This window comes from Pelophylax lessonae, assembly GCF_965119305.1.
Source record: "Pelophylax lessonae genome assembly, chromosome: 8".
In the NCBI taxonomy this organism is placed as follows: Eukaryota; Metazoa; Chordata; class Amphibia; order Anura; family Ranidae; genus Pelophylax; species Pelophylax lessonae.
The window spans coordinates 264,500,295-264,513,014 of NC_138775.1; the positions used below are offsets into that span (position 1 = coordinate 264,500,295).

Here is a 12,720-nt window from a genome sequence, read left to right on the forward strand (position 1 = left end):
ACCACATTTTGCACCCTTTGTGAAAATTTTGTTTAAAGAATTTTTCGCTTTTACCGGCTTCTATCAGCCTCGTCCAATCTGTGCACACTTTTTGTTAATCCGTGCAGCTCCTGGCAAGACGTGTAAAATATGTGCCAATTTATTATCTACAAACAGTAACAGCTGCTGGGAGTGAACAGATACAGCACAGGGGTTATAGGTCACGTTCCTTACACAGGGGGGGGGGGGTTGGCTTTATTTGCTGGTCATCAAATTCTCTTTTATTAAATGCTGCATAAAGTCCATTTGTGGGCTTAATTCTGAAAACTAACATCGCAATCAGGAGTCTAATATTCAAGAAAGGGAGTTATTTTCAGACAAGCTGGACTCGAAGCAGATATAAAAAGACACAAATGAATACCGTATTATTGGATTCAGTAATACATCTTCAGATGTATTAGAATACCTGACTTTGACCTGGTATCAGTCCCTGTACAGCAGAGCTCAGACTGGGAGAAAAGGAAATGGCAGAAGCATCATGTCCTAGGAAGGAGCATGGTGGTAGTAGGGGAGAGCAAAGTGATAGAGAGATAAAAAGGCACAAAGAGAAAAAGAATGGTGCAGGAAAGATTACAATGAGCACTGACAAATGAACACATAAGTCCTAAATTTGTTATGTGGCTGCAGAAAGTCTAGTAGGGCTACAGGAGGAAGAGGGAGAAGGAATTGCCACTGCACTTTGCTGGGGTGGAGGATGGGACTTGTAGTATATCAAAGTCTTAGACATGAATGAAAAGGTTAAGCGGTTCTAAAAGCCCATGATCGGGAAAAACCAACAGTAGTGGCAGCTCCCCATAGAGTGAAGCAATTCTCTGTAGAAGACAAAAAAGGAACAGGGGGCGCCAGATTAGGTGCAGCAGGTTTCCTGCTGCACTTAGTCTGGCGCCCCCCATTGTTCCCCTGACAGAGAGATGAGCTCATGAGCCTGCTGCTTCTCCATTTTACTGTCCAGTCACAGGGTAGGGAGGTTATAAGCCCTGTAAGTGTTCCTGAACTGCAGCAGAGAAAAACCAGGCCTCTTGCCACACCAGACAGGGCTGTGCTGTGCAAATCTCAGGACTGGATGGACGGAAACCCAAATTCTCTAGCAGGTAAAACCGCACCCATATAGGTTTTTTTTTATCGGTGTATTTAGCAGTTTGACTGGAAATCAGGTTTAAGGTGGAACTAAACTTGACAAACGAAAAACAGCGAGCAGGCAGATCTTTATTGCAGAAGAATATCTAAATGGTGATTCCAGCATTGGGAGAAAACTATTCAGACTATTCAGTCTCTGGTCACTTAAGAAGACCCGCGGCCACTTAATAAAGTTGACGAGGAGCTGTTTAACCTTAAAGTGCTTGGGCAGTTCTTTATGGTCAGAGCAGTAAAGATGTTGAACTCCCTTCCACAATTGGTGGTGTCAGCAGGAAGAGTCGGTAATTAAAAAAATAAAAATAAACCTCTTATATGGGCATCCAAAATCCAAATGAACACAAATATACAGGCATATAGGAAATTGTATTAACATGAACACCCCCCCCCCCCCCCCACAAACACACAGGTTGACTTGATGGACTAGTGCAATGACGGCGAACCTTGGCACCTCAGATGTTTTGGAACTACATTTCCCATGATGCTCAGTGTAGTGGAGCATCATGGGAAATGTAGTTCCAAAATATCTGGGGTGCCAACGTTTGCCATCACTGGCCTAGTGTCTTTTTTCAACCTTACCTACTATGTAAGAGACCCGCTATCTCTCTTCTACAATGACACCTGCCTGCTCACAGACTTATTGAATGCACAAATAGCCACGCATGCGCAGCTCAACGTGCATTCCTGGCTTTCTCCAGCTGTGCTAGAGTGACTGATTGCCGTGCACATCTGTGGGATCATTTTCCGGCAGTCCAATCAAGAGGCCGAAAAGCCAGTAAGCAGTACCCAGAAGCAGCCGGGGAGAAGATGACAGCGACCAGCGAGGGGTTAACCACTGCATTGCTGGAATAAGGAGGTATGGATTTTTGGGAGTTTAAGGATGGCTGTTAAAAATCAAGTTCTTATTAAAAGGTTTGTTTGTTCACCTTTACCAAATAAGTGCCTATGCAGAGAAGGAGTGTCTGCAGATCGAAACAAACTGTGCAGCTCCGACTAAGGCCCCTTCCACACTTCTGCGACCTGAAGGTCCTGTGATTTTGCCGCAATTTTGACTGGACTTGAAGCAATGTCTGTGTAATCTTCAGGTCTACGGACCTCAAGTCGCATCAACGTCAGACCAAAGTAGTGCAGGGACTACTCTGAAGTTGCTGCGACTTGAAGTCACACAGATATGAGCAGTGAACTAACCCTTTATGAAAGGTGAAATAACTCTTTAAATGCTTGTCACATCCCAATAGAAGGTCCCAGGTGTTTGACAAAGGTTTCCTAAAGCCCCGTACACACGTACCGAATGTCGGCCGAACGATCGGCCGTCTTTTGTCCAGGGCTGTCCTGTCGGCTGAAAAGTGCTAAAGACTGCACACGAATTTTGTCGGCCAACAACAGCCGACTGCAGAAGTGATGTCATGTGATGGTTAACTTTCCTTGTCTTTTTTCTTTTCTGAGCATGCCCAGTCTTGCTCATCTGCTGTCTGTCAGCCGAAATCTGTACTGACTGGCGAACAATCGGCCGTTCTGGTGTCGGCCTACAAAAATTTTAATGCCTGCACAACAGATTCTGTTCGGCCGAAAATGCGCTGTCGGAAGCATCATACTAACAAGCCTACAATCGGCCGATCGGTCGTCGGCCGAATCTTTACGGCCGACAATCGGTACGTGTGTACGAGGCATTAGTCTCAGTGTTGGCTGTTACAAATATTTATGAGCAGCACACAACCAGAGAATGCAACAGGCAGCACCCATCTGAACATCACCAGCAAGGTGCGAATACACTGCTATACTGTTGTGCCATTCATTAAAGTAAGCCTGATAAAAACCTGGGTGATGTCCATGTAATAAACTCCTAGACAGAGGATACCGGCACATTACATGATATGCAAATCTCAAACTGTCATTCAAACTTATTGTAAGGTCTCTATCACACTGGTAGAGCCTGCGAGCGGATTCGCCTGCTCAGCAGGGGGGGGGGGGGGGGATCTCTCTGCTGATCCCTGATCCACTGATGTAGAGCAGACCCTGACACAGCCCGCTCTCCTCTATAGGGCTGTCAGATTGGATACAGACCGCCTGCCCATTGCCATCTGACTGTCATTTGATCCATCAGAGAGATCGGGAACGGATTCCTATCGGTCTGTTTTTAGTGGACAGGATTGGATCGGATGTTGGCGGGTTTCAACGGACAAATGTCCGTTGACATCGGCCGCTCCATAGACAGAAATGAGTGGTCTGATTGGGCCCGCCTGAAAGACCGTCAGTGTGAAAGGGGCCTAATATTCAATCTTGGTGCAGTTCCTTTCATGATCTCCATATTAACCACTTGGCGACCGCCCCACACAGATTTACTGCAGCAGGGCGGTTTGGCTGCGCATAATCCCATAGTACTACGTGATTATGTGCACGCGGTCTCGGCAGCACGCGTGCACCGCCGAGACCGCGATCACACTGTGATTAGACACAGCGGAATCAGGCAACGGGAGGAGCGGCGGCGATCGCTGCCGGCCTTCTGCAATCGTCAGAGAAACTGACAGAAGACCCACCTGCTTTTGTAAACAAAGCAGGCGAGTCTTCTGTCACACAGGCAGGGAGAGATCAGAAGTTTCAGCTAAGCTACAACCCCGATCTCTATGTGCCTGCCACAGAACCCCTCCCCCCAAAGTGAGTAAGCATTTTTAGGCATACAATAACCCCTTTGATCACCCCCAATATTAACCCCTTCCCTGCCAGTGTCATTAGTACAGTAACAGTGCATAATTTAGCACTGATTACTGTATTAATGTCACTGGTCCCCAAAAAGTGTCAAATGTTAGTTAGGGGTCCGATTTGTCCTCTGCAATGTTGCAGTCCAGCTAAAAATCGCAGATCATCGCCATACTAATAAAAATAAAAAGTCCAAAAATCTATCCCGTAGTCTGTAAACGCTAGAACTTTTGCGCAAACCAATAAAAATACGCTTTTTGGGTTTTTTTTTTACCAATAATATGTAACAGAATACAAATTGGCCTAAACTGAAAAAAAAAAAAATTATAAAATTTTTGTAAGAACTTACTGTAAAATTATTTTCTCTGAGTCCTCCGACAGTCGCAGCATGTTCAGTTAGCCTTCACGAGTGGGTAATGCGCCTCTCTGCAGGAGTAGGCTAGGCAGTGAAAAGGTTAACAAAAGCTTTTACACATAACACACCTCAGCTATTACCCATCATCCACTAGGAGCTGCTCTTCAGTTTTGTAGCAAGCAGTACATGAAGACTATCAACCCCAAAAAGAAGAGGCGCCGGGGCTGCGACTGTCAGAGGACTCAGAGAAAAGAATTTTACAGTAAGTTCTTACAAAAATTCTATTTTCTCTTACGTCCTCTGACAGTCGCAGCCTGTTCAGTTAGCCTTCACTAGTGGGAAGTCCCAAAGCAGTGCAGGTGTGAGGGGTGGGAAGACGCAACCAAAGAAAAGGCAACGTGCAACCAGGCCAGAGTCAAAAAAACTGAGCCAACAGGGCAACAAAAGCTCAACAGGAGCCAACAACGGACAAATACACCCCAAGAAGAGAGAGAACACCACATCTCTGCAAAACAACCGCCGCGCACAAAACCTCGCGGCCAAAGGAAGCCTCCTAGGATGCCAGTACATCAAGTCAGAAGAGTTTTGTGAAAGTGCGCACAGACGACCATGTCGCCACTACGCACACCTTAGCTACATGAAGCCTGATGGCGGAAAGACCAAGAGGCAATGACTGCTCTAGTAGAACGTGCCCTAACAGGAAAAGGAGGCACCGGAGCCTATAGTGAATAGGCCCAAAACCAAAGGCCGTCCGAACCAAACCAGGAGAAGCTGCAGCCGAACCCTTTCGAGGGCCCTCGGAAGGACAAACAGGGAATCAGACTTCCCAAAAGACTCCGCGGCAGACAGGCAAAAAAAACCTGATGCAAGGAACGCAGTACAAAGTCCTTGGGATGCTTGGGTTCCGCCCAAGGTGGAAGCAACAGAAGAACAACGATGAGGTGGAAAGAAAACCCCACCGCAGGAAAAAGTCTGAGTGGGTCGCAGGACCACGTTATCCCTATAAACGACCAAAGAAGGCGACCAGCAATACCAACACTCTGAACAGAGGTGACAGCCCCCAAAAAGGCAACTTTCTGGGACAACACAAGCAGAGCTGTTACTCTGATGTTCTCAAAAGGGAGGCAGTTGTAGAAAACGGACAACAAATCAAGGCAGGCCCCATGGAGGCAAAGGAGCCGTCTGCGGGGGAACCAGATGACGCACCTCTTGAGTAAAGGTGCGAATCAAGGAATTAGTCGCCAAGGGACACCGGAAGAAAACCGACAAAGGCCAACAACTGACCTTTGAGCGTGCCCAGCGCTGATCCACACCTTCCTGCAGGAAGGCCAAAACCCTCGCTACCGAAAAAAATGCGTGGATGAAACTCTTGCGACTCACACCAAGCAACATACGCCTTCCAGGCACGATGGTAAATCTTCCTGGAAGTAGCTTTCCGAGTCTTCACTAAGGCAGGAATAACAGCATCCGAGAGACCCTGTCCTCTCGAAACTTGGCTTTCAACAGCCATGCCGTCAAAGTCAGAGACTGTAAAACAGGATAGAATATCGGCCCGGAGAGAGTAGAAAGTCTCACAAGGGAAGCCGCCAGGGCAGCTTGACAACCCACTGCCCGAGGTCTGCGTACCAAGACCGACAAGGCCAGTCTGGGGCCACCAGTTACCTGTACCCGTTTCGACACCAACTAGCGGAGGAACCTGGACAGCAGTCGAATTAGAAGGAAGGCCCAAATCAGCCGATACTGGTGCCAGTGCACCACCAAACGCGTCCATGGCGTCTGCCAGAGGATCACGGGTTCAGGCCATGAACCTACCCACCTCCACGTTGAGACGGGACGCGAACAAAGCCACGTCCGGAGCCCCCCACCGGCACACAAGAGTCAAAACACCTCCGGAAGCAGGGACCATTCCCCTGGTCCATGGACTGGCGACAAAGATAGTCCGCCTGCCAGTGCTCCATTCCTGGAACGTGAACAGCCGAAATCGCTAGAACGCGCAACTCGGCCCAAGACAGGATCTTGGCCACTACCCTGACCGCCCGGGCACTCTTGGTGCCCACGTAGGTGTATGACGGAAGCCACCGCCGTGGCATTGTCCGATTGAACACGAATCGGGCGACCCCGAAGCCGAGGCATCCAAGGAAACAATCAGAGCTTGATTGCTCGGAGCTCCAAGACTGTATAACGGCAAGGAGGATCCTTCCGCCGACCACGTCCCCTGGGCACAAAGCGTGCCCAGAACTAAAGAACTAGAAAGAATTTCCTTGTGTCAGAGCGGGTGACAGGAGTCATCCTGAAAAGGAAAATGGAATGGCTTCGAAGCCCGAAACCAGCAGCCACAGGGACCGCCTGCAGGTCCGTAGAGAGGAGCGAAGTTATTTCTCTGGGAGAAAAAACTTGCATGAGCGGAGTCCAGGACCAACCCCAGGCAACCAAGACGAAATGACGGGGTCAGTGCCGACACCTGAAAGTTGATGGGCCACCCGAAATCGCCCTCAACAGGAGGTCGGCCAGATAACTGAGGACCGTAATCCCAGTCACATGCAGCTCCTACGCTAGGCAGCATAAAACTGAAGAGCCGCTCCTAGCGGCTGATGGGTAATAGCTGAGGAACAGCCCCCTAGAGGAGTGCTATGTGTAAAAGCTTTTGTTTGTTAACCTTTGACTGCCTAGCCTACTCCTGCAGAGAGGCGCATTACCCACTCGTGAAGGCTAACTGAACAGGCTGCGACTGTCAGAGGACGCAAGAGAAAAATGTATTCTTTTATTGGGAATGTTTTATAGCACATTGTAAAAAAATATTGTTTTTTCAGAATTATTGTTTTTTTTTAAAATTGTCGCTCTTTTTGTTTGGGTACATCATCGCACAACTGTGTAATTTTTTGTTAAAGTAACGCAGTGCCGAATTCCGAAAAAATGCATAACACCACCTTGGAGACCTGACCCGGGACACACCTCATGTAAGCTGAAAACATGAGGAAAAAAAAAAGAAGAAAAATGCTTAATTTTTCACACCAAAGTGGTTCAAATGACACTTCTCAGTGTAAGCACGGTTCAGCAGTTTTCTGTGTTGCTGTATTTGAATACTGCAGTTTACAATTTATTATTATTTTTTCTTTTTTTATTAGTTGCCAAGCAACACTGTTGCTTTGGTGTATACTGTCAAAAAACGGATCATCATGGACATTTTAAAATGGTTCTAAAGGCAGAAGGTTTAATTCATTCTGTGCATCTATGCATCCCCCCAAATACTTACCTGAGCCTGATCTTGACCTAGCGATGTGCATGTGAGAGCAGAGGCTCTCTGCTCGCTTTGTCTTTGCTCATTAGCTTTGCTCAGGACAACAGTGGGAGCCATTGGCTAGTGACAGTTGGCTCAGGAGTGAGCCTGCGTGAGTGCACCCATAGCAAGTGGCTTGTTATGGTGGGCACCTGGCTATGGGGAGAAGCCAGGAGGCCTGCGGGGGACCCAAGAAGAGGGGGATAGAGGCTGCTCTATGCAAAACCATTACATAACATGTTTGTTATTTTAAAAATATGTACTTTTATAAGAATCACTTTAAGACCCCGTTCAGACTGCGGCGACACGACTTGGTGGGGCGACCTGTGAAGTTGCGGTGCACAGCGTGCACCGCAACCTCGGCACGACTTGCATGGTTATATATATAATATCATATAATTGAAGTCAATGCAAGTCGCCTCCAGGTCGCCCCAAAGTAGTACAGGACCCTTTTTCTAAGTCGGAGCAACTTGTGTCGCTCCTATTAGAACGGGTCCTGTACTATTCAATGGCGAGCGACCCACCGCGACTTGTCAGGCGACCAAGTCGCCTGACAAGTCGCGCTAGTGTGAATGGACCCTAAGGCTCCGTTCACATATTGGCATCCCAGGCAGAATCGCCACAATTCTTCTATCTGCAGAGGTTAATACGATGAGTAGCATACGCCACCTGCTGGCAAAAGCAGGTACTGAACCTGAGCAATGTACTGCAGTCGGCTTGTCCTGTCCTGACAATTTATCAGAGAATCAAATTACAGTCTATACCTGTGCAATATATTACAGATTCTGTATACGAACTATATACTAGCATCTGCTTGTCCTTTACAGACACTGAATCTGTTCAATATACCATAGTCAGCTTGTTCTTTTCAGATATAGTACCTGTGCTATATACTGGAGTCAGCTTGCTTTCCAGACACCGTACCTGTGCAAAATACATTTGGCATGTCCTTTCCAGGCACTGTACCTGTGTGATATGTTCAGTCAGCTGTGACCAAATTAAACAAAAAGCAGTGCTGCTCCAAACCCCACAATATTCAACCCAGTGATTCCCAACACTGCCAGGTGCTAGCTTTTTGGGGCCCATCTCACCGGATAGGCAATCTGTAAATAAAAGAGGGGTTGGCATGTCCGATCCTACCTATCCAAAGCCACCCCCCTCCCCCCCTCCACCACACTTCACCTGCTCATGGACTTAGTCGTAGAGGTTCCTCTACAGCCAAGCCCATGACTGGGAAAAAGGCATTAGCGGGGCATGGCCTGGCCTAGGAGGAGATAAGAGTTGAAGCCTTCTAGACATGTATAGGCTCGGGGGTCTCTCTCGTGCTTTTTGCTGGGACTTTTTGTGCCGGTTAACATTTCTGCGATGTGGGAACGCTGCGAATATACAGCGTGTTCCCGCATCGCTTCCGCAGCCCTGGCAGTTCACACTGCCATATGTGATACGCTGGGGGTGTCAATTAAAAGTCAATGACACCCCCAGATCAGATCGCATATCGCAGTGCGATCTGAAAGTTCGCACAGAATCGGATCGCACTAGTGTGAACCACCATGCGATCCGATTCTGCTGTGGACCAAAAAAAGGGTTCTGTGCGAGTTAGGTGCGGTTGCGGTGTGAATTCAGCCATATAAACTGTATGGCTGAATTTACACCGCACAGAGATCGCATACAATTTTAGGAGCAGTGCGCTCGGAATTACATGCGATCTCTGTGATCGCACAAATGTGAACCGGCACTTAGTTCAAAAGCCACAGAAAAAAATACCTTGAGGCCCCGTTCACACTTGTATGAACTGAAAGTCCCGTGACTTTGAAGCGACGTCAAGCAATGCCTGTGCAATCTTGAGGCCTATGGACCTCAAGTCACATCGAAGTGGGACCAAAGTAGTGTAGGGACTACTTTGAAGTTGCAACGATACTCATTGGAAATCATGGGGGATCGACTTGTCATGTGACTCTTAAGTCCCAAGTCGCAGGACAAGTCGCACAAGTGTGAAAGGGGCCTTATACTACATGATAAAATAGAATTATTATTATTTAATGCATAGTTTAAACCTACCAGCAGTGCAAGTGTTGCTACAGCACAGAAGGAGAAGCGAGTGTCTATTTCCCCTGAAAAAAAAAAAAAGAAGGACATTGTAGTTAGAAGGTATGGATTTCCTGCTACAGATCAAAATCAGTCCTCAGAAGTCAGAGGGGACAATGGAAAAAACACACAGTAAGAAGTAACATTCCTATTCACTGTAAGGCCCCTTTCACACAGGCGGACCGTTCAGATCTGCCTGTCCATTTTTTTGGCGGATCTGAATGGATGCCCCATGCATCTCTATGGGGCATCGGATGTCCGCTGACATCCGACCTGTCAAACCCTATTTTCCATCCGTCCAGCGGATTGGATAAGAATGGACAGGCGGTCCGTTCTCATCCAATTCCTCCATAGAGAACAGCAGGGACCTGACAGCTCTGTCTCAGCACACAGCGTGGAGACACAGCTGCCATCCGCCTGCTCAGCAGGGGATCGGCGGATCGATCCCCCGCTGAGAAAAATGGAGTCTGCCGACAGACCAGAATGTGTGAAAGGGGCCTAAGAGGTTCATTTCCTGAGCTGTATTTAAAGCGGAGTTCCGGGGTCAGAAGTCATTTTTTACTAAACATACCCCCGGGACAGTCAGGGCTAGCACATTCCACAATGGCTAGCCTCTGATCTGTCCCGGTTCGCACTTACCTTTTAGAAGAAATACTTACTTATAAAATTTCTTCCACAGCGTTTCCATCTCTCTTGTGGGCAGCTGAAGCCGGCGCGGTCCTCTTCTGCGTCTTCTTGTCCCAGAATGCGCCGCACCGGCCCCTCTCGTCACTTCCGGCGCGGCGCCGCATTCCTCCACAGCTTCTGGGCATGCCCAGAAGCTGTTTAGCAGGGGAATGCGGCGTCGCCCGGAAATGACGAGCGGGGCCGGTGCCGTCGCATTGATTCCTGGGAGCTGTGACGTTCAGCTCCCAGGAATCATACCGAGACAGGAAGTGACGGGGTGAGCCGCGGCTCCAAGGGAGGAAGTACTCTGAGGTGAGTATCTTCGATCTTCAATTACAAGGTAAGTAAACAAAAAAAAAAAAAAAAAACTATCCAATTCCTTTTCAGGTGAGGTCTACCTAGCGGAGGGGCACAAAAAAAAAATATCGTTTTTGTGCCCGGAACTCCGCTTTAAAAATTGCAGCAAAGACTTAAATAAATAATTGGCCTAGGACACCACCAGAGCCAAATAAATTTTGCTACTTTAACCACTTTAGCTCCAGAAGATTTTACCCCCTTCATGACCAGGTAATTTTGTTTGCTATTCGGCACATCACTAATTTAACTGGTAACTGCGCAGTCCTGCAACGCTGTACCCAAAATTACTTTTTTTTCACATAAATAGAGCTTTCTTCTGGTGGTATTTGATCACCACTGGGTTTTTTTATTTTTTTGAATAAAAAAACAGAAAAAAAATAATAATTATATATATATATATATATATATTTATTACACATAAAAAGTACAGTAAAACTGCAGGAAAGGGCACTGGGGGGCAAACTAATGTGAATTTTATTTATTTATTTATATATATATATTTTTTTTTTTTTAGCTTTCTGCTAAAAAACATATCCAATAAAAAACTAAAAATAACAATGTGTTGATAAGTTTAGGCCGGTAGTTAGGTGTCACTTCCTGCCTCACGCTTCCGGTCCGTGGAACGCATTGCGTTCCGGATACAGCACACGGAACGGACGGCTTTGAAATTAAGGCTTTTATCTACTATCCCTTTGTAAGTGCATTTCTATTAAATAAAATGACCATATATGGAATTACACTATGAAATGCCTCTTTTCATCCATACAACCCCATGATGGGAGCCCCCCAGCGACCTGGCATATTGAGGTGGATAAGGAGACATATCTTTATTCTGGTTATTTCTTGGTGCCTGTGACCCCCTGCAGGGGTTTTACCCGCTGGTGAGTGCAGACCTGAAAGGGGGGGGGGGGGGGAAACGAGTGCATCCATCTCTACAGTTCACCATCACTTTATTTGCACTGGTTTTGAACTTGTCACTTCAACATTCTATATGTACTTATGAATTTTTGTATTTATTTATAGTTTATGTACTACATTTTTGCACTGAGAGCACTTTTTATCTTATATGACACAGTGTGTTATACATTTATGAGATAAATTGCCTACTGGAATTTATATTTTTGCCACTTTTTCTGCACTGAGAGCACTTTATCATTGGATCTATATGATACATTGTACTGGAATCGGTTATATATTACTGTATTGCATATACATCACTTATGTTTTCATGTACACGTGTTTAAAGAACTAGCACCTTTATTTTTTTTGATTTAGATACCTTTCATTCTTTTCCAGGCAGCGCCACCTATCCCTCTCTCTTACATTCATTCCTTTTCATATCCCATATTTTGGGATATGTAGGTAGGCTGCAGCCTTGCCATACACATCCTAGCGTGGAATTAGTTTATCTTAGGTGTAATGGGTGCTGCTTCTTACTAATGACCTCTCCGTTTCTCATCCCTGGATTGCAGGGATGAGAAAAACTGACAGATCGCTCCCTGTGTACAGAGCTCTGTGTTGCATGTCACCACAGAGCTCTGGGCTGTGAGTGCACTCAGCAGGTCCCGGCCATGAATTATTAGCCAGGATTTGCTGACAGGCTGCAGCTATGAACAATCACAGTGGGTGCCGGCCGGGGAGGTGCACATCCTAAACCTGGAAGTAGGCAGTGACATACCAGTACCTCGTCTGCCTTCAGAGGCCGCCTGTTCGCAGTACATTGCAGGCAGGCGGCCTTTAAGTGGTTAAAGTGTATGTAGACCAAAACAAACTTCTTACTTGCTCCTATTTAGTCTTCTAAAAGATATTTGAAAGGGTTTTATTATATAAGAAGTGCAAAAATAAATCCATTGATCCTACCAAGAGTATTGCCAGCTGATAAATTCTTGTGTGTTTTTGTCTGAGCTGCACTCCTATCAGTTACACTGTGCACACCTATCTGGGAGCTCCAGAACCACTTCTCTATTTGTTATGAAGATGAAGGGAGGAGGTGTTCTGTAGTCCTAACATACAGTATGTTTGTGTTCTAGGGTGGCAATGCTGCTGCTCCATAAATAACTCTCTAATAAAGTCACTCAAAAAAAACGAGAAAAAAAAGCCCTGTAAAGAG

General features: G+C 46.6%; 1 protein-coding gene across 1 annotated transcript in view; it reads right to left on the bottom strand.

Annotated features, from left to right (window-relative positions):
• The window catches only part of RABGGTB (Rab geranylgeranyltransferase subunit beta), a 48,048-nt gene that overhangs the window by 26,425 nt on the left and 8,903 nt on the right, over nt 1-12,720 (bottom strand). The window contains exon 4 of the mRNA XM_082266231.1: nt 9,561-9,664. Within this exon, the coding sequence (XP_082122357.1) occupies nt 9,561-9,664 (104 nt within the window). The remainder of the gene's footprint in view (nt 1-9,560; nt 9,665-12,720) is intronic.